A 24,265-nucleotide genomic window follows, 5' to 3' on the forward strand; every position below is an offset into this window, starting at 1 on the left:
AGTTATTAACATATAAAGAGCTACTTGGGGTACCACGTGCTCTCTGTAAGTCACTGATGATAACTTGCTAGAAGGGCACACACTTCTTTGGCTATAGATATAGCTCAAGCCATAGCTTGGGTGAGGGCATATTCCTGCTATGCTGTCTCTGGGCAACTTTGGTCCTGGCTCAGCAGGTGACTTGGACCATCCAGGTGATGGCAGGCCAAGAACAGCTCTGCAGTCACACCTAGGAAAGCTGTGTACCTTTATTTCATGTAGCTTTACTTTCAGGTATTTACATTTAGATCTCTCTCTGGGTTGTGCAGATCCTGACTCAGAGAGGAACGCACTTAGACCCGAGTAGGAAGCAGCCCTTCCCTACGGTGAGGTACAGGGAAAGGACTCTCATAAATACTGCTTCTAGGTCACCTCCCTGGAAGGAAAGAAGAATTTAACTGGTGTAAATGCCAAGACTGAGACTACTTAAAGCACACTCAAACCAAGCTAAGGTTTGATCCCTATTTGGCAAAGTATTTTTTCTTTATTTGGTTGTTTTTCTTTAAAGCTGGCAGAATGACAACCCCAGAACAGCTGTTTTTTTGCAAGAACTGGTATGTCAGGAAACCTAGCCCAAATGACCCCAAGTCTCAAAGACAGATTTCACCCTTTGCTCTCATAAAGTACAATAAACTTCAGGGCAATCTGAGTTTGCACTTAGATCTTGGAGGCCGTAGAGGTACTGACCAGAAACCAAATGATCCCCCAAGAGTAAGTACAGCAGAGTTAGTCCCATAATGTTTTTAGGAAAAAGAAGTTGAAGGAGTTGAAAAGGGTTGAAGAAGTCTAAAAATCCCCAAACATCATACCTCTTCAAGATAGCTTTTGCTTTCCTTGTAATTTAATCAGTGTTTCAGTTGGCTCTTTGGGGGAGACAGTCACATGGGCCTTCTACATGTACTTGTATCTGCCCTTAGGTTGTACAGAGAGCTTCTGTTTACAGGAAAGCCTTCTGTATAGCTTATTTTTTACACTTAAATTACTTTAAAAAGTTACATAGTTTGACTACAGGCAAGAGGACAAAAAAATGAGAGATCCAGAGAAGATGAAGTCAAAGGGGCGACAGCTCTCAGCAAGATTTTCCACGCATGCAAAATCTAGACTCGGCATTTTGTAAACAATAATAAAGGAGAAGATCCAAAGGGATGTGAAGGAAATTGCAGCACTGAGAGGCTGTGAGGCTCTGTCATTGCAGACAGACAGACGGGAAAAGCCGTCACCAAGAGCCTAATTGGCACTTGAGTCAGGTTAAAATTAACTGCTGCATCTCCTTGGACACAGTTTACTCTAGATCAGCTCCGGGATCAGGCACAGGATGTGGATGTCAGAAGGGACAAGGTGTTGTGGTGGCTCCAAGCCACAGCAGTGGAGGTTGGTAGGAGGGCTCCTTTTGGGAGCAGTAAGGTGGTTGTGGGGTGGGGACACCTACACACCTCCCCAGCCCACTCCTGTCCACGGGTGCTCCTTCTCAGCAGAGCACCATAAACACACGCACAACCCCAAGCACTAATCTCACCGACATCAAATTAGATGATTCATTTATTTAAAGCTGAGCGCTTGCATAAACACTGAGCTCCACGGAAAGAAGCGCAGGAGACCAAAAAGCTGCAAAAAGTGAACCAAGGACAGCAGAAAGTCCCAGAGAAGATGAAAAGTTCACGAGCCACAGGAACAGACAAACTTTCCCAGAGAGAGAACAGCTCTTCCTTTTCCCAGAGGACACTTGTTTTGTTTATCTGAGGTTTTTGGTGTGTGCTTTCAGCTGTCTGCATGCTTGGAGACTTGTTTTCGTTAATTTCTGAAGTGAGAGACTTTTAGGTTTTGGGGGGTTTGTTGTTTTTTTTTTTTTGGTTTGGGTTTTTTTTTTTTTAAGGTATCCAACCATTTTTTTCCCCTCTCAAATGAGACCTTACTTGTCAGCAGAACTAACCTTGGAAATAGAATTGTTTTTGTAACCAGGTGGGGTCCCACCCATCTGCACTCAGCATTATTCACACTGGCCCTCATCCAGAATTTTCCCCAAGACTCTTCAGGGTGGATTTCATTCCTGTTAAGCTCAAAACAAAATGCTGTGGCCTGACCTAGCCTCTATCTCCTTTCAGCTCTCCTGGTTCTTCCTGAAGGACCCATCATCCCCTGTCCAAGGAGATTCGCAGCTTCTCCTGGTCCTAATGGCAAACACATGGTGCAGATAGAGGGATCAAGCAAGGAGAAGAGCTCTGTACATTCACAGAAGCTACTCAGCCTGGATATTTTTCTTCCCCCTCTGAGAAGCAGATCTCTTCATTTTCCAGAGGGTATTCTTTGATAATGTTGCATGTTAAGAGAGTTGAAAATCATTTAGCTCCTGACATTTTCAGGTATTTCTTTTCTTCTGTCTGTACCTCCTACAGCCAGCGACAACACCCAGTAAGTGTTTCACTCTATTCCCTAGCACGGACTTGGCTTACAAGAGTAAATCCCACTCTGCACAAGGGCAATTTCTTTTGGTTTGATCTATGCTAAGCCCCAGCAGCAGAACAGCATCAAAGAGTGGCCCCTCTGCAGCTCAGCTCCTGGCCAGCACCGCCCTGGTGACACTCACCAGCCCCACTTCTCCTTATCTAACAACTTTGCATTTGACATTATCTGTCTTATTTTCAACTCCTGGCATTTTATCATTTCCTCGCTGCGGCCCACCCTGCTTGCAGGGCTGAAACGATGTCTTTTTGTTCGGTCTACGCCAGCAGCAGGCAGCCAGCAGCTCAGCAAGCAGGAGCCCCAGAAAGGGGGGACTCAGTTCCCAAGGCCCATTTCTGCTGGCAGCTTCCCCTCTCCTCCTCACCCACCTGCTGGAAGGGGGCTACTTATGGCTTTGGCCTCTTAAAAGCCTTCTATCATGGTGCCTGGCTGCTGGAGCTCATGGTCCAGAGTTTCAGCCTCTCCTGGCCCCATCTCCTGCTCAGGCAGAGATGTTGGGCTGGTACCCAGGGGCTGATGCCGGCTCATCAGTGGGGATGGGCACCACCAGCACACAGCAGCTGAGAGCACCATCTGAAACCACCCAAGGATGTTTGTCAAACCTTTCCCCTTGGCCGCCAAAATCCTTGGGGACAGCCCCAGCGTTTAAACACACACAATTCACAGCAACATTTTGGGCAGGCTCCTTTTCACTCGGGTTTGCTGGTCTGCGAGGCAGGGGCTGAGCCGCGGCCACTGCCCAGCGCCAGTTCAGCTGCTGGGGCCGTAAAACCTGTCAAACCGATACGGCACACACAGAGGAAAACCACAAAAGCCATTCTTTCCAAAGCCAGCCAGCCAATTCGCGTGATTTTTTTTCCTGATAGAGTAGATAACCACTTTGCTAAACGCGTTCCACATTTTATGAGCATTTTCCTTGCACCTGCTATTGCAGATTTCTTATGGCATTTCAAACTTCATTGCCCAAATCTGGTACCAAGAACTAGTCGGTTAAAAACAACAAAAATTATAGATAATACCCCACTCAACCATCAACATTACCAGTTTGGAGCTCAGGGCCTTAACCTTTTACTTGATAGTATAAGAGTAAATATATATACTGATAAGTAATTAGCCATTTTTCTCAGAAAACCTGTGTGACGAAGGCAGCTTTAATACATGTAACCTAGACATACACACATGCTCTCTCTATATGTCATTTAAACACACAACCATATGCCCATGAAGGAAGTTGGAATTATACACTGCTTGTCCCCATTGCTTCTTGCTCTCCCATCCACCTGTTAGCCAGGTCTTTGCCTGCAAGGAAGCCAGGCACGAAGTGACAACCTGTCACTGTACTGAGCCCTGGGAAGGCAGGCGAGAAAGTTGCACTTACTGCAGCTGAGAAGAAAAGGAGAGCAAAGGAGTTTGAAAACGGCAGTGAACTTGGTGTAACAGCAACAACACAAAACATTGTAAATTTCAGTAAAACACCAAACCAGACCAAGGTCAGTAGGGAAAACCAAACACACACACACACACACAAAACAAACAAACAAAACACGTTGTAAATTTCAGGAAACGCCAAACCAGACCAAGGTCAGTAGGGAAAACCAAACACACACACACAGAAAACAAACAAACAAAACACTTGCAGTGTGTTCATAATGTTTTTCATGCTTAAAAGTGGGATGCTGCATCTGATTGCCTCCAAAAGAACCCTAGAATAGCTGGCGAAGGCACAGTTTTCTACAAAAAATAGCAAACCGCTTAATCTGAGAAAGCTACATTACTTCATATAAAAATTAGAGAAGTCTGAAAACACTTCTTTGTTCCTTAACTGCGAAAGCGTAAAGCTGTGATGGCTTGTGAATGACTTGCCAATGCCATTGAGACGTAGTGGAAGTCTCTTCCACCACTTTACAATCATCATATTTTATTAATCAGCCCAACAGCACACGGTAAAAATTGAAATCTGCCTACAAAGCTGGCACATATGGGAAAAGCTCGCTCCTGGTTGCTTTATTTTAAACAAAACCTACAGTAGCTCCCATTGTTTGTTTGTTTTTCCCCCCAGACTAGACAGCATGTGGCTTATGAGCCACACTGATAGATGCGATAAAGCTCCTGCCAGAACTGATTGATGACTGCACTAGGAAATGCCGCGAAGGTCACACTGTAATTCTCTCTTTGCAGCTGCTCCTGGTAAGAAATGGTACAGCAAAATGAAATCAGGCTCTGCTAATTGCTAATAACAAGGAAATTCCCTCCTTACCTTGCCTGATCTTCTCTTCCAGTTTTGAACAACAGGAATGCCATAAGCATGTGTAACCGATGAGAGATGAGATAAGTTTCAAAGAGATACTTAAATATACTTTAATGGATAAAAAAAGAATCCACCCACAGCAACTGGCCAAATATTGAGCCTTTATACTTTTGAAGGCAGTGCATAGTAGTTTAGCATGAAAGCAGCTTATTAAAAAGCTTTTACTATTTGCTTCTCTGCAAAACTGAGATAACATACCACTACATCTTCTCTGTGAAGGAGTGCTATCTCTGCTATTGCAAATACATGAATTAAGCTCCTTTCCCAAAGTCTGTTCATTTTAAATGAAACAAGCGAGCCCACTCATTAAAAGTGGGTACCAGCTCAGTATAAATCCAGTGAGCCAGAACATCAGTCAGTCAAGCAGGACACCAAAATCTTGTTTTCCATACATGTTTAGATGTGAGAAGGACAGTGAGAAGAGTCTTTGGGGAATTCACAAACATGATATGAAAGTCCCCTAATGAATAATATATATTTAGTGCAACTCATAGCAATTACCTCACATACACAAAGTGTTGTATTTCTTGAGTGTAAAAATTATCTTTGAGGCATCAGCTACATTGCAAATTAAATCTGAAACCACTCGTGTATTCTTTTCTGGCACTTATTATTAATGGATGGAAATATTTTTTCAGCATTTTGTTCTCATAAAGATTTTGGCACAATAAGGCCATTATCAATATCTGTCCTAGAGAAAGAGATCCTTGATCACTCACCTCAAAAATACATGATGGCAGAGAGATGTTGGTAGTAGGAATCCCCCAGATCGTCAAAAAATCCCACTACTATGTCACCATGAGAGGAATAATGCTCTGAATTTTTAAAAATGTTCTCTCCTTTTTCAGTCTAGGAAAGCGATTTAAGGAAGACAGTCCTATGGAGTTTTGCTTATTTTACTGCCAAACAGACACCATCAACTTTTAAGATAGCACTACACATAAAGAGCAGTATCTATACAAAATCAAACTGTTGTTTTTTTTTTTTTAAAAAATCCTCTTAGGAGTGTCTTTCCTAGATTTCTTGATGTTTTGTTTTTTTTTTTAAAAAAATCCTCTTAGGAGTGTCTTTCCTAGATTTCTTGATGGACACTGGTAAAATACAACAACAGATATTGATTTATCTGTTTCACAGCCTAGTATATTCTCCCAGGGCTACTCTAAGAGACGATCACCACATTTGGACATTGCTGTGTGTTAAGGGTGCTCAGCACTTTGAGCAGTCAAACCTTATTACCCACCGTATCTCACAACCAACTTTCTGGTAAGAGGGCAGAGGGGTAATAGACAGCGGAAAACTCTTTCTGCCATTCAGGATTTCATTTCTTACCATATCTCTGGAACATAAGTCTCAAAAGTTTCAATTGTTGTCTGCTATGAGATATCTCCCTTTCCACAAACCCCAATTATGTTTGTACAGTATTATTCATTAGTATTACTAGCATCAGCGCACGTTTCATGACATGGAGAGTCAAGAGTTAACTTTAAGCAGGGAGTAAGTGCAATTCAATCTATGTTACTGTGCTGTTGCATATGCAATACAAATACGAGACCTTCACTTATACGTAGATGGGTAGGTGCAGTCCAAACACCTGCAGACTGCACTCAGGGTCACCCCCGTGCGATTGCAGCTACGTGCTTTCTTACCTGCTCAGAGTGTTGACAGACTAATCTCAGTATTGCTTTATTCGGACACTCCTCAGAAAGACATCTGGTATGATACTAAAAACTTAAATTAGCTCTAAGGCCAGCCAAGGATGCTTCATAGGAGGAAAGCTAACTCCTAAATTTCAATAGATAACATTAATAGATGTAGAATAGGAGTACATTGAAGACTGAGATTTTTCAGTCCTGGTTTAGAGTTCACAGAAACTCTGTGCTCCTTTAGTTGACTTCCATTTTTCCATTATTTTTGTTGGGTTTCACTATTACAGTTCAACTGGGAGCCTAAGACCATTTTATATTAGAGTATATTAACCTACAATAACATCTCCCGAGCGTGTAACACACTCACCTGCCCAGCCCAGGGCAGGCAGTTCCTGTGCCAGATGATACACTGTATTTGCCAATAAACTGATGAATCAGAGGATATTCAGGGTCATACCAGCAGCTAGGTGTCATTCACATCTAAAACAAGTTGAATTGCATAACTGGAAGGGATGCATAATTTTTTTGAAAAGTTGACACAATTGGCTTCAGTGTGAACTAAAACCTTAACAACATAGAGTGAACTAGACTGTGCAGGAGTTCAGAAGCGTAAATCCTTGCATCCCACTCTCCCACTTCAGCGGGAGATCCTATTGCATAAGGAATATAAAGCACATCCCTTCCTCCTCCTCACTCCCTCCTCACAAAACAAAGAGCGCAGCTTTGAACAATGCAGTTTACCAGGCGGGCTCCTGGATACCGCACTCCCGTTGACTGACATATCAGATACGAAACTTTTGAAAATGGACGGAAATTAAATTGGTCGACCCCAGATTGCATAAGCCAGCCCTGAAATGCTGGCTCTTTGTCCTGGGTCAGTGTCTCGAGGAAGTCTGCAGTGAGCAGCAAGGCAATACAATTCCTGATCTGATCTTACAGCAGGTCCTCTTTGCACCACTGAAAGGAACAGCACAATTAGTCATATGTGTACCAAATACAGCCTGCCACCATTGAGATTTCAATATTTACATTTTTTATTAATGTCTCTGACAGCATCCCTTCAATTTTGAGAGCTTCAGAACAGGAAAATGAAAGATCTCTCCACTAAGGTTGTAAGATTTTTAAAATACTGTGAGTGGCTGACCTATCGAAGTATCTTTGCATTTTACCCCTCCTTATTGCCACTGCTTCAAGAAACACTGCAAATTCAACCCCACAGATCTTCCGAATCCCTTCATTTAAAAATCTACCTGAGACCCAGGAACAACACTGAATTTTGCTGACATATTTCCTGGAAAACACCACTCGGTGCCACATGTCACCAAAGGCAGTGAATATCTGCTTATTGTTCTGTGCACAGGCTTGTCACTCTGTTCACCGGGTATCCAGATACACAAAGAAAACTGTAAATGCTTCTTTTCAAAATCCATTTTCAAATTCTTAAACCCATGTGGTGCCCTATAGCCCCAGAAAGACAGGACAGCTCTCCATCCGGTTCTAATGCAGGATTTGTTCCTCTTGCACCCCAGTTCCAAAAGGAAAAAGGGATTGTTCAAAAGGGGACAGTAATTGTGAGGCTCTTCCCATGGAAACCACCAGGAGGCATAAGGGATGACTGAAGGGCACCAAGTGCCCATATAAGAGAGAGCTGATGGATGGATCCATCTGGCTGCCAAGCTGTTCCCTTTTCCCCCTGCACCGACCCTTCCCGGAGAAGCAGAGAAAAAGAACTTCATAATATTGCTATTTTCATAAAAGAAAAAAGTGGCCAGTCAACATTTAGAGCAAACACCGACAGAACACCTGCAGGGGTGAGGCACTAGTTACGGAAAATACCTCCCAGAGCTGAACCAAGCCAGGCTGTGACATTTTTTTCCCCATGGAACAAAACAAAGAACTGCACAAAGAACAGCAGAATCCGTCGGCTTAGGAAGCCCTGGACTGCAGCACAATATTTAATTAGATCTCTCTGGCTTTGAGTTGTATTATTTTCTAGCCAAATCTCAGCCCAAAAGTCATTGCAAAGGTATGATAAATAAAACAGGCACAGACACACCAAGTGTTTGCATGAAACTGATCATATAGGATCCAGAGGGGAGATTAGCTAAATACTTCTCTGCTCCTGACATCTGTCTTATCTTGCCTTTCAGAAGTGGGCATGCATTCATTCATCTACACTGCTTTTCTGGGCAGGTGAACACCTCAGTTTCCGAGGGATGCCTGCCTGAATCCATTCACCTCCTCCGGCTCCAGAGCTTTAGTTTATAAAGCAATATCTGCTTTGGGCTGTTTATCTGGCTCTTTTGTCACCTATTATTTTCCTACCGGCTAAATCTTTGGCCATTTTCCTCTCTTTCCCCCACCCGAGACACATAGCGCGCACAGAACCGACAAAGTTAAAACTGAGTTTCCAAAAAAACCCTCAGTGGAAGAAATCAAAATACGTCGCTGCGAACTGAACCGCCGCCTACCAATGGCAGGCTGCTGTTCCCTGCTAACCTCTCTCCTCAACAGGAAATAAAAAGGAGGGGGTCGGACGGGGAAGCCAATGGGACAGATCTGGAAGGATGGTTCTTTTCGCCTTTGCCCTGACTGAATCCAGGACTGTAACATGATGCAATCTCTCCGCTGTGATGAAACGGGTTTCAAACGACAAAAGTCTGGAAAGAGAGACCACCTCTCTTTTCCACCCTAAAAGGGAGCAGCTAATGAAACTCTCATCTGTACAAAGCGACAAGCCCAGGCTCCCCCGGCTGAAAGGCCGGTGCCTCTCCCCGGGAAGGGATGCGAGTTTCGGGATGGCAAACAGAGGGTTTCGTTGCCTGTATCTCGGCCGGATTTCGGCTCTTTCGAGGTCCGGACACGGGCAGCGATGCGGGGGCCCGGCGGGGAGCCGAGGAGGAGGGCAGCAGCCGCCGCCTGATGCTCGGGTTCCCTCCCAAGCTTTTCCCATCTGCTTCTCCCGGTCAGGAAAACGAGCGAGACTTATTATTTTGCTTTTTTACGCTTTTCTTTTTTTTCCTCTTTGCAATCCCCCAGCTTTGAACTGCCAGCACGGGGCTGGCGGAGCCTCGGTAGAAAAGAAGCCCTTTTCTGAATCTCAGCCCTTCCCCTCCCTTCTCTTTTTTTCCCCCCTCCCCGCCCGCGGAGCTGGGGAGAGAGATGCTGCCCGGAGGGAGCGGGGAGCGGGCGGGAGCCCTCCTACCTTTGGGGCCGTCCTGCCGCCGCACAAAGCGGGCTCCGCGCAGCAGCGGCGGAGGTGAGCGCAGCTCCGGCCGCGGAGCGCAGCTCCAAGCCGGGGAGCGTAGCCAGCACCGCACCGCACCGCGCTGGGGGCGGGGAGAGGCGGGGAACGGGCGGGGAGGAGGTGCCGGTCCCACCGCCTCCGCACCGCGCAGCCCCCGCCCCGCGGGGAGGGGACAGGCGGAGCCAGGGGAACAAAGGAGGCGGGGGGTTTGGGGGAAGCGGTGCGACCCCCCAGCATCCCCCCGGCAGGTAGGGCTCCGGGGGGGGCGCAGCTTGCCCAGGGGCAGGTGAGCCGAGGTACCCCCCCCCCCCCTGCGAGGCAGATGCTGGCAAGTTCAAACGTGGGCTTCCCGCCCACCGGTAAAGCATCCCCGGTGGGTGGAGGCTTTTTCTCGGAGGAAATGCTGAAATATTGCAATATCGTAAAGGGGAGCTTCAGTGCAGTCCACCCCCGTCCCATTTACGCCCAGGAGATGTTGTTACTCCGGCATTCGGCCGGCGGGGAATAACCCAAAGCGTGGGGTGGGAGCACACCGAGCATGTTGCCATTCAGCACAATGTAAAGCCCTTTTGTTAAAATGGTGTGAAATAACGCACAGGCTCAACACTGACTTAAAACTGGGCTCTGTTGCCTTAGTTTATCTCAGTGCAAGCCAGAATGAAATTGAGCGCAAGGTGAGACCGTTTATGTTGACTAAAGTTTATACTGATAAACAATGCCCCCTTAGAGCTTAAAGCAAAGCTTTATTTTTTCAACAAAATTGCAGGTTGAACCAGTGCAAACTTGCATATGGACAAGGTAGATAAACATGTTCCGACTCTGACACGTTCACGTATTTATTTTCTTCCCTGTTTATGGAGAAATTGGAAAACTGAGGTCACAGGAGAAGAACATCAGTTAAGGCAACGTTTCTTCATCCTTAGTCCAGCTAGAGGTTTAAGCCTCTTCATCTATAACAGTTGGATGCACAAATGTTCCCTTGTGAGCAGTATGTGGAGCATGCTACAGGCAATTTCATTATTCTGTACATATGTGCATCTTAGAGCATACAACTCATTAAGCATCTTTATTTTTGGTGAATAAAATTTGGTTTGATTCAGCCAGGTTTAATGTGGTCTTCTGTGCTGTTTCATCACCCTCAGTCATTTCAATACCCAAAATAACAGATTCAATCAGGGAAATTTCTGTTTACTTTTACTGTTTTACACTGCATGGCCAGCTAGGATATACATGAGATCTCTGTAGCCTAAGCCAGGAGTGCTGAACTCACAGTCCAGCCTCGTTGGGACAAATTATTTAGCCTAAAATCTCACTTTCAGCTGTCTTCTTTCTTGTATGCCTGTGGGCATGGGCAGGGAAGGACTTGTCTACTGGATGAGCTCTTCAGACAGCAGCCGCCTGCTCCTACCTGCCTTTTTTCATTCCCCTTGCTGGGAGCTGGCAGGAGTGGAGTTTGGAGTAGTTAGAAGTAGTTATTTTTCTGGCAATATTAAAGGGCTTAGTTGGCCTTGAAAAATTAAACCGTAGCTCCTCTTCTCCACAGTTCAATTGCTTTCAGCTATTGCTGTCTTAGAGCTACTTGATTTGTATCATGACCTGTAAAACACGATCGCTAGAGAGAGCAATCCAAGAGTTTGCTGTAAAAGCACAGCTCTTGGCTGCTCTGGCGCAGGCGGTGTAATCTGTGCACAGCCCCACTGGTTTCTGTGCTTCCAGCGAGCACTTCAAGGATTTGGTGGCTTTCCTGCCTCCAGCTTGATAAATGTTAATGGCCACGTTATATTACACAACACATCAGTGTATAGCCTCTGCCTGCCCCAAGACGTGTGGCTCCTCTGCAGTCTGTTAGCAGGGTGCTTGGCTCTAGCAACACTGCAGAGTGCTTCTTCCACAGAAACGTCCTGAAGAAGTTAGAAAGCTCATCAGCAAAGAAACGAAGATGAGAAACAGTCATCACCAGACAGGCACAAGAAAATAAGCGCTTTATGCCCTATGCCAAATGAGAAAGTGAGGTAACAAGGGGTTTGTGCTTCAGCTGTTGGACAGATTGGTAAGGACTTCTTGTCTTCTGGTGGTGACTCCATAGGGACTAAAGGATGGGCCATCTATCACAGAGACAAACATCAGACAGCACAAACAATTCCTTTTGAAGACAAAGTCTTTCTAAAGCTGAAGGGCTCAAAAGAATTTTTTCCTTATTTGAATTCTGAGTTTCCACAATGCTGCTTTTTAAAATGGCATTTCACCCCCCCGCAGCCTAGTTCTGACTTTGGCCATATGCATCCTGTAAGCTACTTCAGCTGCAAAATAGACCTCAGTGATTTAGTAAATTTCTTTCCCATGAGTCTTAATGACACTATTTAAATACAAATTCGATTTTATAGAATTAAAAGGAACAGCATATAACTCACCTCAAACACAGTATGATCAAAATAAATCAATTATTAAGGAGTTTCTTGTATGGAAACTGAAGTCACGTCATTAAAAGGAAATCTGTGGTTCACAGTAACTGTACGTCATACTTTGCACCCAATAAACTTCTTAAACTAATCATCTTCTAACACAAAATAGTACAAGGCAATTTTGTATAAATCTCCCTATTTCAAACACACATCCTTCATGTTTGACAAAGCACCTTCTAGCTTTAAGACCAAACATCTCTGCAGTGTTCCAAATATTGTCTTTGTTCTCAATAATTCACAATAAATTCCCACTCTGTCAAGGCCAACTGCAGTAGAAAGAGTCTTCACAAGCTTCAGGCATGACTTGATGAAATTTAGCCATAGGGATGCCCTTATCTTCCTGTAATCTTATTAGTACTGGTTATCACAAAAAAAAAAAAAGAAAATAATTGAGTAGTCCCAGCAGTAAGGTATCCAAATATAGTTGTTTACAAGATGGGGACTTTAACCATCAGATAATCTCCAGTGTGTTGAAGGAGAAAGGCATGACAATAACAGGCCATATTTGTTATCTTTAGAAGAGTTATTATGCATGTTTTAAGAATATTTTTTTTCCTTGGAAAATCAACATTGGATGAAATCTGAGAAACACAGGCATGAGAAAAAAAATCTCCAACCATTTGTTGTGATTTATGTCTTGTAAGGAACTCCAAGCAATTTGGATTTGGCTCACTTAGATAATGTAAAAAGGCAGGAAAACAGCACTTTAAGCATTTAAAAGTATGGGTCAGTTTTTAAAGATACACTCAATTCCACTTCAAATCAGCCTTGGACTGAGTCCATAAGCAGACAAGTCGCTAGTTTAAGAGGCCCCAAAACCTCAGCAACGTCCTAGTGAGAAAACAAGTATAAGAAAAGCTATTGGAAGATGTAAGTGATAACTGGCATCCCCCAAAAGTCTGCTCAATACTTTTCAGTAAGACCTTTCAAGATGTTTCTACAAGAATATGGAGTGGTTTTTTTCAGGATCTAAAGTTAAATCATAGCTGTAAGAAAAAGCCGGTATGTTCTTGCCATTTGGTACCAGAAAGGCTGTCAACACAATCTGCCTCTGGGTTCTTTTGGGTGGGGGTGGAGGGATTTTTGTTGTTTGAGCAGATATAAAAATCCTACAATTGTCAAAATGCTGACTTCATGAAGAGACCGGATACTGTGCTATGCAGAAGACACTGATGTGTTGGGCCCCAGAGCGAGCCTTCCTATGGCCGTGTCCCGCCGTGTCCAACCTCCTGCCCTCACATCATGTTGGTATGGGGGGAAAGGATGGTCTTCGGGAATACTGAAAAAGCAGGCAAAAACACTGTGCAATCTGGTCTGTCAAGAGATAGAGTGACATTACAGTAATTGCCACTCTCTTCAGTAAAACATAATGATGGCAGGATTTCAAAAACAGAAGGCAAGTTACAGCTTTTTAGAACAAAAATCTTCTGTTACTTTGAAACTGATTTTTCTGTAAGGAAAACATCAGTGTTTCTACAGCTGTCTCAGACGCTTGAGGCATTTACAAACTAGGAATAAATGTCTTTTACCCACAGCAGAGAGCTCTTGGTGAAGGGTTGCTGTTTTTTCTTTCCTTTCTTATCATATACTGTGATCCTATTACTGCAGAATCTATTGTTATTAATACTCTCATACTCAACTTCTTCATGAGTTTTTTAAAAGAGTATCTTTTTGAAGTATCTCTTTTTTTCTTGGGTCCCACATACTTTCCTGGTTTGCTGGGAAAAAAAAAATAGTTATACTTTACATATGTTTCATACATACTGTACATTTGTTTCAGGAATCTCTCAGTGCTTAGTATACATACATGTCCCAAAAGGACTTCTAGTACAGGTAAAACTTACTGTTATAGAAATGTCATTCACCTTTCTGCAGAAAACAAATTTGACAAAGTGTGTGTTACAGAAACTTCAAGAAGATGGAATACATAGTTTTTATAGAATGCATGGGCCTCTCCTTACTGTCTACAGATAGGTCTTCTCCTGTGTAACAAACCTATTTGCAACTATCTCCTCTTCACAGAGATGTAAAATATCTGAAATTAGGTTCTTCATTCCACTGCTAATTGATTTTGAATCAAGGAGGGAATATGTACAAAAGGATAATATATATTTTATAGAATCTTAATGTGTAGCTGAAAATGGTTACTTCCCATTCATATTCTTGAGCTAAAGAGAAACAAACAACTTCTCTGATTTCAGTTTTAGAAGAATTTCTATATGACCTGACCTTTGCGGTCTTGTGCAGGTAAAATTGCCAGTGATTTCAGTGGGTTTAGCATTTAGTGCCTGACATTTTCAAAAAGCTATGCTAACATCCTTTTATTAGTTGCATATTAAACCCCCGGCATCACTGAAAAGTAGTTCTACCTTTGGGTAGTATAAACTTAAAAAAAATAACATCCTACTCTTGTTATTTTTATTTTTATATTAAGGTTGAACCCATTGGGAGATTTCTAGTAGATCTCGGCTCCTTGTCTGCACCGTCTTTGAATTCAAGCAAGATTAGGCCAAAAGTGGAATCTCAGCCCTTCCCTGCCTCTGCTTTCCCCCACATTGTTCAACAATGCATGAAACTCTATACCTTCCTTCTTCTTTATCACCAAGATCAGGGAACAGCCAGTTCTTAAACTTATCACCTTTAAAATAATGCCTGTGTAATTCTGCTGAAAATCTCAACTATTCAGATAAACCCACTGTGTTGTTTTACTTGTGCCTTACTTTGCACTTGTTCCTACAGAAACACACTTATGTAAGCACTGGAAAAGCTACTTCAAGTTACTCCGTATTTACACCTTCTTGACTCCTGAGTTGACTCACTGTGATACAATGTCACTTTTTTACATGAATAATTTTCTTATTTCTTCAAGAAAGCTTGGCCAGATTTGCTTTCAATGGTACTTTTAACAAGTAAAAACTTTTTCTGCTTCAAAATTTCCAGTATTTCCACTTAAGCCAATGATTTACAAGGCTTTGAAAGAAAAAGACCTTATTTATGGTTGGGCATGTGATACTTTAATGTTTGCCTTCTGTACAGTGTTTAGAAATAAAGGTCTGATGATAAAGAGTAAGTATATTTACAAGGTTCATTTTACAAGTATTAGGCCTCTTTATTTCTTACTGAATTTCTTACAGTAGATGTTTCACCATTTTTTAGTAAGCAAGAGAGGGGTCAAGCAAATTTTCACACATACTTTTAATTTCAGAATGATAGCAGTGTCGCCAAACTAATATTAGTATAGAAATACTAATTTTAGTCATCTCATGAGTGTAGAAGGCCTGAAATACGCTAATTGATATCTGAACCTATTTTAGGGGTACAAAGGTAAAGTACATGTGAAAGCACATAAACTAATACTTACATTTTTATAGATTATTTCTAAAAAAATGTATCGACTTTTTCCCTGGAGGAAAGTGTCTGCCTTGACATTCAGCACCTCATAATAACCTACAGCAACAGAGTCCTCCCACTAACGACAACAGGAGTACATTCTTCTTTAGAACACTTTCATTTTAGTTTCTACTCAAGAGAGAGATATATTTTGGCTTCTATTAGGTAATTATATTCTCTTCTGTGACATTTAAATGTAATAAATAATTTCAGTAGCCTTTGATTATTATGTTATTTTTATTGCACTATACAAATAACCGGTTATTACACTGAAAAAAAAGGATTAAGGAAAAAAATGCAATTTCAACAATATGATACTTATACAGTGACTCATAAAGTCCTGCAGGCACTGCCATCTATCAAAAAAAAGCTAAGAGATGAAAAAAGTCTAGTATAAAACTGGCAAAAACTGGGGACCCCAAAGTGTCTGTATTCCAGATCCTTAACTTCTGAGAGAGATTTTCTTTTTAAAGTTTCACAGGTAAAATTGTCAAGTGGCAAAACCAGTATTAACCTGGTTCCAAAACAGAATTATTCCAGGCCAGAGAACTGGGAAAATTCAGACAACCATTAGTAACTTCATTTTTTAAATTTTCTATCAATCATGTTACCTATTTAAATATAAGTTAATAGGAAAATATATAGATAGTCGTGTAAAAAATTAAAATTACTTGTATGTCAGAGTTCAGGAGCACATCCTCTTGGGGAACAAAAAAAAATCCCAGCAGCTTGCAATAGTGGGGCTAGCTCTACTACGGCTTCAGCATAATGTATATTTCTATTTAAAAAGTCAAAGTCATTCTTACCTTTCTTCTTTCCCTGTAGAAAAAGATGTTACAATGTTTGACGTAATGCAGTGAATATAAAGCAAGTACTGTAATGCCTTTATTCAGTCAGACCACCTCCTGCACACAATGTACAATGGGCTGAGAGGAGCTTGCAGAAGAATTATCAAGGGCAAAGAAAGGTTTTAATCTCAAAAGAAATTCAAAAAATCACAATCTTTAGTGGGGAAAAGAATTAGAGAATGCAATAAATGAGTGCACCATTATGAGTGCAGAAAATGGGTCAACTGCAATCATTCAGGACACAAATGTAAGAAGATTCAGAAAAAGAAATCAAGGATACCCAGACTCCTAAAAATGGTAAATACATCACAGCTGAGACAGTAAACCTCTTCTATAAAGCCATGAATCATTATGTATTTAGATATGTGGGAGACGTTGCTTTTGTCCATTTTTAGTTTCTGACCATCACTGTGGAGCTGCTGCTGGTGGGCAGCCTGGCACAGAAGGACTGGCTGGTCCAAACTGCCTGAATGGCGCAGAGATTTGTTCAACTAATTAAAAAAAAAATACGGAACCTACCTACTTACAAATACCTGTGTGCATAGTAGTCAAGATGGCAAACACTGAGTGGCAGGAAGAAAATGTGCGTGAAAGGAAGAGCACTTAGAAAACCACAAAACTACTTACTTGTCTCAGGTGTAACTCGCAGAGATGGTGGCTGTGAGGAGGCAACAATAACCAGCTGCAGTAATCCAGGAAAATTCAATTTCCTCTGTGTGCTTCATTACCGGAGAAGTAAACTATTGAGATCCAATGTTTCAAAGGCACACATTTTTACTGAGTACCACCATGTCTAACATGGCTTTTCACAGAATAGAAAGAGTGAGAAGGGATAGAAAAACTCCAAAGGCCTGGCCCAGCACCTCCCATGAGCCTGTGAGGATTTAGCCACACCTGAAAAGCAGCCTGGATATGAGGAAGAAATGCAAGCTGCCAGTATAATTTTCCATGTACACCTAGCTCATCTGCAAATAGCAGAACAGCATTTTCCGGCAGATCTGTGAAAAGGCTAATAAAATCAATGGTCTGGCTTAGTCACACTTGGGAAATGTTAAATAGATGGTTCCTCATTAAAATGAGGAATGTAAGACAAGGCACCTTTCTCGGTCTGAACTGTATCCTTTTTTGTTCACGTAAAACTAATCTTGTCTCAGAGGGTTGTTATATTCCAGGTAGCCTCTCACAACTAGGTATTTTCTTGTTTCTGCAATTCCAGTTATCAGAATTCTCCCCTGAACCACAAGGAAAAGAAATATCAGAAGGTCAGACAAAAATGTCCAGCCTTCTCAGACAGCTATAATGGTAATCTGGCACGCCTGGTTTCCTATCTGGAATTGTTGGTCAGATATTCCTCATCAACCACAAAAATCCATGTGTTCCTTTGTCTCAAAGACTATGATGATGAAATATGTTGGCTCTTTCATTGCTGCATTTGAGACGTGCCTTTTTTAAAATACATGAGGTGAGAATTAGGTCATCCATCAGGGTTGTCATGAACAGCTGAGACACACACTTTAGATCCAAGTATGAAAATGAAATCTCTGACAGAATTCCCTTGCTTCTCGTATAGATATCAAAATAGGTTCCTTCAAGACCTATATTGATCCTTTTGAGCTGCATAGCCGTATCCATACTTCCCAAAACTGTGAAAGACAGCATTTCCTTGAAAACAGGGCTACGGAGCAGTATCTTAATAACTTGAAAGAACATTTATCTAAAAAACGGCCCATGATTTTGTTACTGCCAGTGTTGGACCACATTATCAGATGGAATATTCTGGCAAAGATTTATCTAATTACTCTGAAACGCATTTTCCATTTCATAATGCTATTTAAGATTAGCATATGGAATGCTAGAAATAAACCAGAGCATTGATTATCACGTTAGTCTATTCACATTTAATAAGACACTCGTAAGTTCCTCAAAGAAGACTACATGACTAAAATTCCAATTTGCAGTTTTTAAATGAGGAAAATATCATATATTTTAAAACCAGAAATGTTGTATTCACTGGTATGCCATGTTCTCCTTTATGGAGCTTAGGTGATGTACAGAGGACTTAGCAGTGAAGTGAATTACAACACTACTCCCTTTATGGCCCTTTTACACTGGTGTATTTGGCTGGTGCCAAATCCAGCATACAATATCATACTGTAAATGAGAAATTAGTTAGGCTAGAAAGCATAACTAAATAGGTTCCTACACCATATGACAGTAGATGCTTTAAATATAGAGTGATACACTGACATGTATCATCTGAGAAATAGAACAGCTTATTGAGTTATGCCACCTTTGCACAGAACAGACATCTACAGACCATTTCAAACTTTCAGGAAAACGAAATAAGACGGACACACAAGAGTACTTGTTCATCTAACGTCAGCAAAGGTTTTGTGTATGGAAGCCAAAATTCCTTTTTGGTTTTGGCTGGTAGTAGGAACGTAAGTTGATAAACTGACTGTCTTCTAAAACATTTTTGCGTGTTTGGCATCGAATATGTGCCTGTTTGGTGAATAGTATAATGAACACAAAGAATTACTGTTTAAGGTGTTTTGTGAGATCTGTGCAGTTCAAAGTACTATCTTGATGGCTTGAAAGTGAGTTGGTAACGTGCTCTAGGAATTATGGTTGTAATGGTTGTAAGATGGGTATTCCACTAACTTCCAATGGTTGTAAGATGGGTATTCCACTAACTTGGTAAAATCTGGCTTACTATTTTCACTTACAGACTGTAGGCATAGAATTAATTTCATCCAAGATTAGATAGTTTGCAATGTACACTTCTGCAGTTGGATTAGCTTTCTTACTGCATTCTGTGGACAGAAATATGATAGATGCAATTCATATAACTAGTTTTGAACATTAGGATGTGTTTGAAGTGGTTTTTTTCTCTTCACTGACCATAAAAGGGAGGACAGAATAACGAACTGACTTGTAAGCAAATAGAGATAGATGATGGGGTACCACTCCTAGGTACAGTTGTGCATTCTGATAAGAACTGATGCTCATGAACCAAAACGTCAACTCTCGTAAAACAAGAATTGTATCTGATTCAGGTCAGGTAGGACAAGAATCTTCAGTAGACACTTTTAAGACTCTTGATGCTATAACTGGCTCAAAACAGCATAAATGGATCAAACAGAGCTCACATGCCTCACTGTCCTCACTTGTCATCAGCTATACTTCTGCACGATAGAGTACAGCAGCATGGAGCTGTAGATTAGGTGTTACTTAGTGATGCACATTTTTCTTGCAGCATAGGTTGAATCCTACACCGGTACAATACCTGCCACGGTTAAGCAATTTTGAAAATCCACATTGAACCCAATCTGAACAGGTATGTGGATTTCTTTGATCAAACTGCAATTTTTTTTTCACTCACAGAGAAGATGCCTGTAACCAATGTGATGCCTCCAGAAGGTGTAGATGGGAAGAGTGGTCTTCACCAACATCAGACTTCACCATCATTCCCCACGTGATTGTTCTCCTGGATTTAGATTTTCATAGTACCAAAGGACCTTGCTGATGACATTTTAAATTGGCCTGCTTCAGTGTGCTGAAATAGTTTTCACATGTAGGCAAAACACAGTAAGCTGTTCTGAGGTTGAAGAGCATTATGGATGCAGTCTACAGGTGATCAAAAGCTCTCACAACTGGCTAATGGTTCTGTACTGAACATCACCAGTGAAGCAGCTTTTGCTTGGTGAGATGTATCAGTCGCTACATGGGCTGTTTAAATCATTACCAACTTTACAGTAACTTGACATTCAGAGGTACACTTAGTGCTCTCCTGACTGCACAAAACTAATGCAAATGCCCTACCTACCCAGAGCAACAGGCCAATCTAAAAAATTATACACACATTAGCAAAGTCATTCAGTTATGTCTTTGTTTTAATGAATTTTTTAAACATTTGTATCATCAGACAAAACATTTAGGTCATGAGAAAATATTTATTTCCAACAGCATGGACTTTGAAAATTAGTTGGAAGAAGGAGGCATGTTCAATGCTATGTTTTTTCCAATGCTGGGTCAGTTGAAACAGTGTGTTGTAGTGCATATATTAACCAGTTACCTTAAGGAAATGCAAAAAGACATAGTGAAGTAGGAAGTGAGTACAAACATTCACGGCAGTAAAAATGCAGAATACTGACACATGGCTGGAAAACGTACTTTTTGTAATGCTCTTTTAGTGTCACACAAAACTAGCAACTCACTTTAAAACATTCTTTGTCAGCAACCATACTTTTGACCATATGAAATTATTAAATTTAATACAGTCTTTCAGCTGGAAGAGATATTAAGTCTAACGCTCATATCAAATGCTTAGATTTTGTTAGCTTTGCTTGTTATTTAAGATAGTTTCAAGGTACTGCACCAGTATCACATAGTTGTTGTTGGTTTTTTTTTTTAAATTGATTTGTACAGAAACATGCAAATAGTAATGCATGAGGGTTTTATATATTTGACTATAATTGGATGTATTATTGATAGAGCACACCAAGCTTTTTTTCTTACATTTTATGCTGAACTGTTCCATTTTCACACCTACCAATTGCCATCATAGTTCTTGTGGCTTACTGTGTAAAGCCAGAAAGTGGAGAAAGTAAGAATGTCTTTACTTAGGACATATATATTAATGAAAATAATTCTTTTGTAGGTAGATATATCTATCTACATATAATTAAGATTACATGGTATTTTTATCAGCATGAAATGTAAAAAAAAGTTCTCCAAACACCCCAAACTAGTAGGAAAACATAGTTAACTGGCACAATACACTCTTAAACCAGTTTTGTATAAGGCTTCAGTTTTCCTGATGAATGGGACTAAATTTTTAAGTAGGTCTGTATACATTTTAGTCATTATAACTGTTTTATGTCACAATATATTCTTAATAAAATAAAAACTCTTGTGCTGTAATTAAAGATAGCTAATTACCTTCTAGACAAATATGATCTTTTAGAGAGTAGGCTGTGTCTAAAGTATAAGAAGTAGAATTAAGGTGCTTCCATATTTTTGCTTTCATTCTTACAAAGTACCACACATAAACAAATTGCAATATTTGCTTGCGGACATGCTTTTCTTTGGCTTTTACCATATTTTTAATAGCATGTGATCCCCTGTTGGAGAATTTCATATTCATTACTTAGTTGATTTTGTAAAAAATGCATTGTAAAACTTAATGGAACAAAATGTTGGATGCATTACCTTTGTCACAGCTACACTTTTTCTCTTCCTTTCATAATTTCCGTTTGCATCAAGCAATAACTGCAAGCAACAATAAATTTAAAGCTAGATTTTTCGCACATTGTAAAGTGGGTAGGACCAGGAGTTACTGACAAAACCATCTGGTCATGCAAGATTAGCAAATTCTCTGTATTTCAACGCATTGCCATCTAATCTGTCCTGTTTCCCCCGACACATACTAACACAATGAAGCTGGACAATGGTTCAACAGCAAGTGCATGTGATAGTTCTGGCAAGACTATTTTTGTTTTGATTAAGCACATATTTTATCCGGGAGGGGCTAGAAAAGCAGGGCCTTTTTCTTCAGGTCATTCCGCTTCCAAAGTGCCAGACGATCAAATTCCTCAATGCTCATTTTGAAGACTTCCTGGAACTCTTCAGGGGACAAATGCCTCTTGAAAATGAAAATATAAAAGGTATCATTAAGCTCTTCTGTGCACAGGAATATTTCTGCCCTCCCTAAGTTTTAAAACACACCACAAAATAATGCGTTAGGATTTGCATTTAAATTCCCAAATTGGTTCTGGAAAAGACTGCATCAAAACCAAATGAGCTCAGAGTAGCTGGGAAATAAAATTATTGATGGCAGTAGTGACTTCTGAAAAAAATAATCTTTCCAATATAGTTCCAACTGAGCAGAAGTCGTGGTCCTCGGGAAAATGATGTGTTTATACATGGTGCTTGATGACAGAGCATGCTAAGACAAATTTAAACTATTCCAGGACTTTAAAGAGATTGATAACAATGTAATTTCAGAGTTGGATTTGCTATGCCTTGATCTTTAATGAGAGTGGTGGATGCCACATTGGTCCACTAATAGCAGCCTTTTAACAAAGGAAAGAGCACACTGCTAAATTCTTAAATCCAAAATGTGCTTATCCATGGGGATAGACTCATATCAGAAGCCCAAGCTGGATAATGTTGGGTTTTTTTTTAAATGACAAGAACTACACTTCTATTTGATGTTCTCATGATTCAATATCAAAAAAAAAAAAAAAAAAAAAAGAGAGAGAAATAGGGGAGAATGCCAACATAAAGGATTGCAAAGAGATAACAATTGCCTAATAATTATTAATATACATACAGAAAAGACAGAAAAGATAAATGTGTGAATTAGAAAGGAATATCATATCAAATTCTTCTGATAATTGTGGACTAACTCTTGTTCAAATATTTCAGTAGTATGAGTTATGGTTCTCTGTTCCTGATGCATCAAGTGCACACCATCTAAAAGGGACAGATTCTGCACAATGAGAATTACAAATTACAATCTTTAAACATGGACATTCTGCTTGGACAAAGATTTCCTTGAAACCTGGGACCAGCCTTGCAATCTAACCTCCCCAACCCAGTTTTTGACTTGAAGTTCCCAAGGTGCAGCTCTCCCTCCAGGCACACCCCAGCAGCCCTGTCCCAAGCACATTGTTGCCTGCTGAAGCATGCTCTGCATCCAAAAATGAGGTCCCCCAAAGCTGCTGAGCAGAGTAAATGCTTGGACTTGCCTCACACAGCAGAATCAGGCTCATCACACATTAGACAACTGCCTTATTTCTAGGGAAGGATATTGGCCTTTTCCTTTTGTCTGGCTGCCTCTTGGTTGCAGGACTTCCCAGGAGGTGAGAAAGCTGGGTTCAATGTCCTTGCCACCTGGGAGAGGCTCAAACATGCTACTTAGTCCACATCACTCACTCTCAAGATGCACACCAGTAAGCCAGCCCGGAGGATCATTTCAAAGCAGATACAGTCCTCATGAACGTGAATAATGCTGCCTCCAAATGCTGAGTGCAAGATGCTGAAGATAGAGGGGTGCACAGCACTCTCCAGGGGAAGGGGAGTCACTGGGTTCCTTCAGACAATGTTTTTACTGGTAATTCAAATAAATCAAGGTTTTCTATCATTTTAATCCAGGTCCCAGCATCGTCTTGCCGCTACTAGCCAGCACTTGCCACTATTAGCCAAAATTGTTGCAGGGAGCGTGCTGACATGGCCTGATAATCCCACCATGGTTTACCTGACCAGGATGGACACAGCCCCATCGGCCTATTTTGCAAAGCTATTTTTTTGACAAATTCAAAAGCAAAATTTTATTTTCCACTTATTAACAATGTGTTTATCTTTGTAATGTAAATTACTCTAGGAAAATAGATGAAATTGTTTATTAAAAATCACTACATTTAATTACCTTGAATGGTCATTTTGGGCCCTTGTGGTTTCTTAAAAAAGACAGCCTTGCTTTTTTTCCCTTGAGATTCCACATAGTTAGAACAACAGTGACTAAGAATTTGGAATGGAGCCTTCATTTTTCATTTGACCAATGATAGCAACCCACCATAAGCGCTATGCATAGCATGGAACAAACACGCCATGCATATTTGGCAGAGGAGATCCTGTTTTGCATGGAAATAAGCAACATCTGACAATGTATTTTAGAAACAATCTCTCACTGACAGAATTTAATTCTACTGGGTTTGGAAAGAAAAAGTAATTTCTCTCTGCATTGATTTTTTTTTTTTTCTTCCATATATTCCTGGTAATCCAGCGGAAAAATGTGAGCAAGCTTAACTTCAGCAATTTCTCACAGCAAGGAGTGTGTCTGTAAATCGTGGGATTGAAAA

General features: G+C 41.0%; 2 protein-coding genes across 11 annotated transcripts in view; both read right to left on the reverse strand.

The window, feature by feature from the left end:
• Positions 1–9,772, reverse strand: part of AFAP1 (actin filament associated protein 1) — a 118,799-nt gene extending 109,027 nt beyond the window's left edge. The window contains exon 1 of the mRNA XM_014936058.1: positions 9,659–9,772. The gene's annotated coding sequence lies outside the window, so the exon portion shown is untranslated. The remainder of the gene's footprint in view (positions 1–9,658) is intronic.
• Positions 9,773–20,275: 10,503 nt separating this feature from the next.
• The window catches only part of ABLIM2 (actin binding LIM protein family member 2), a 110,473-nt gene continuing 106,483 nt past the window's right edge, over positions 20,276–24,265 (reverse strand). For all 10 annotated transcript variants that reach the window (XM_014935953.1, XM_014966838.1, XM_014935956.1 and 7 more), the window contains one exon: positions 20,276–22,044. In XM_014935953.1, the coding sequence (XP_014791439.1) occupies positions 21,931–22,044 (114 nt within the window). In that variant the 3' untranslated portion in view covers positions 20,276–21,930. The remainder of the gene's footprint in view (positions 22,045–24,265) is intronic.

Source organism: Calidris pugnax, unplaced genomic scaffold (assembly GCF_001431845.1).
Source record: "Calidris pugnax isolate Ruff unplaced genomic scaffold, ASM143184v1 scaffold14, whole genome shotgun sequence".
Lineage (NCBI taxonomy): Eukaryota > Metazoa > Chordata > Aves > Charadriiformes > Scolopacidae > Calidris > Calidris pugnax.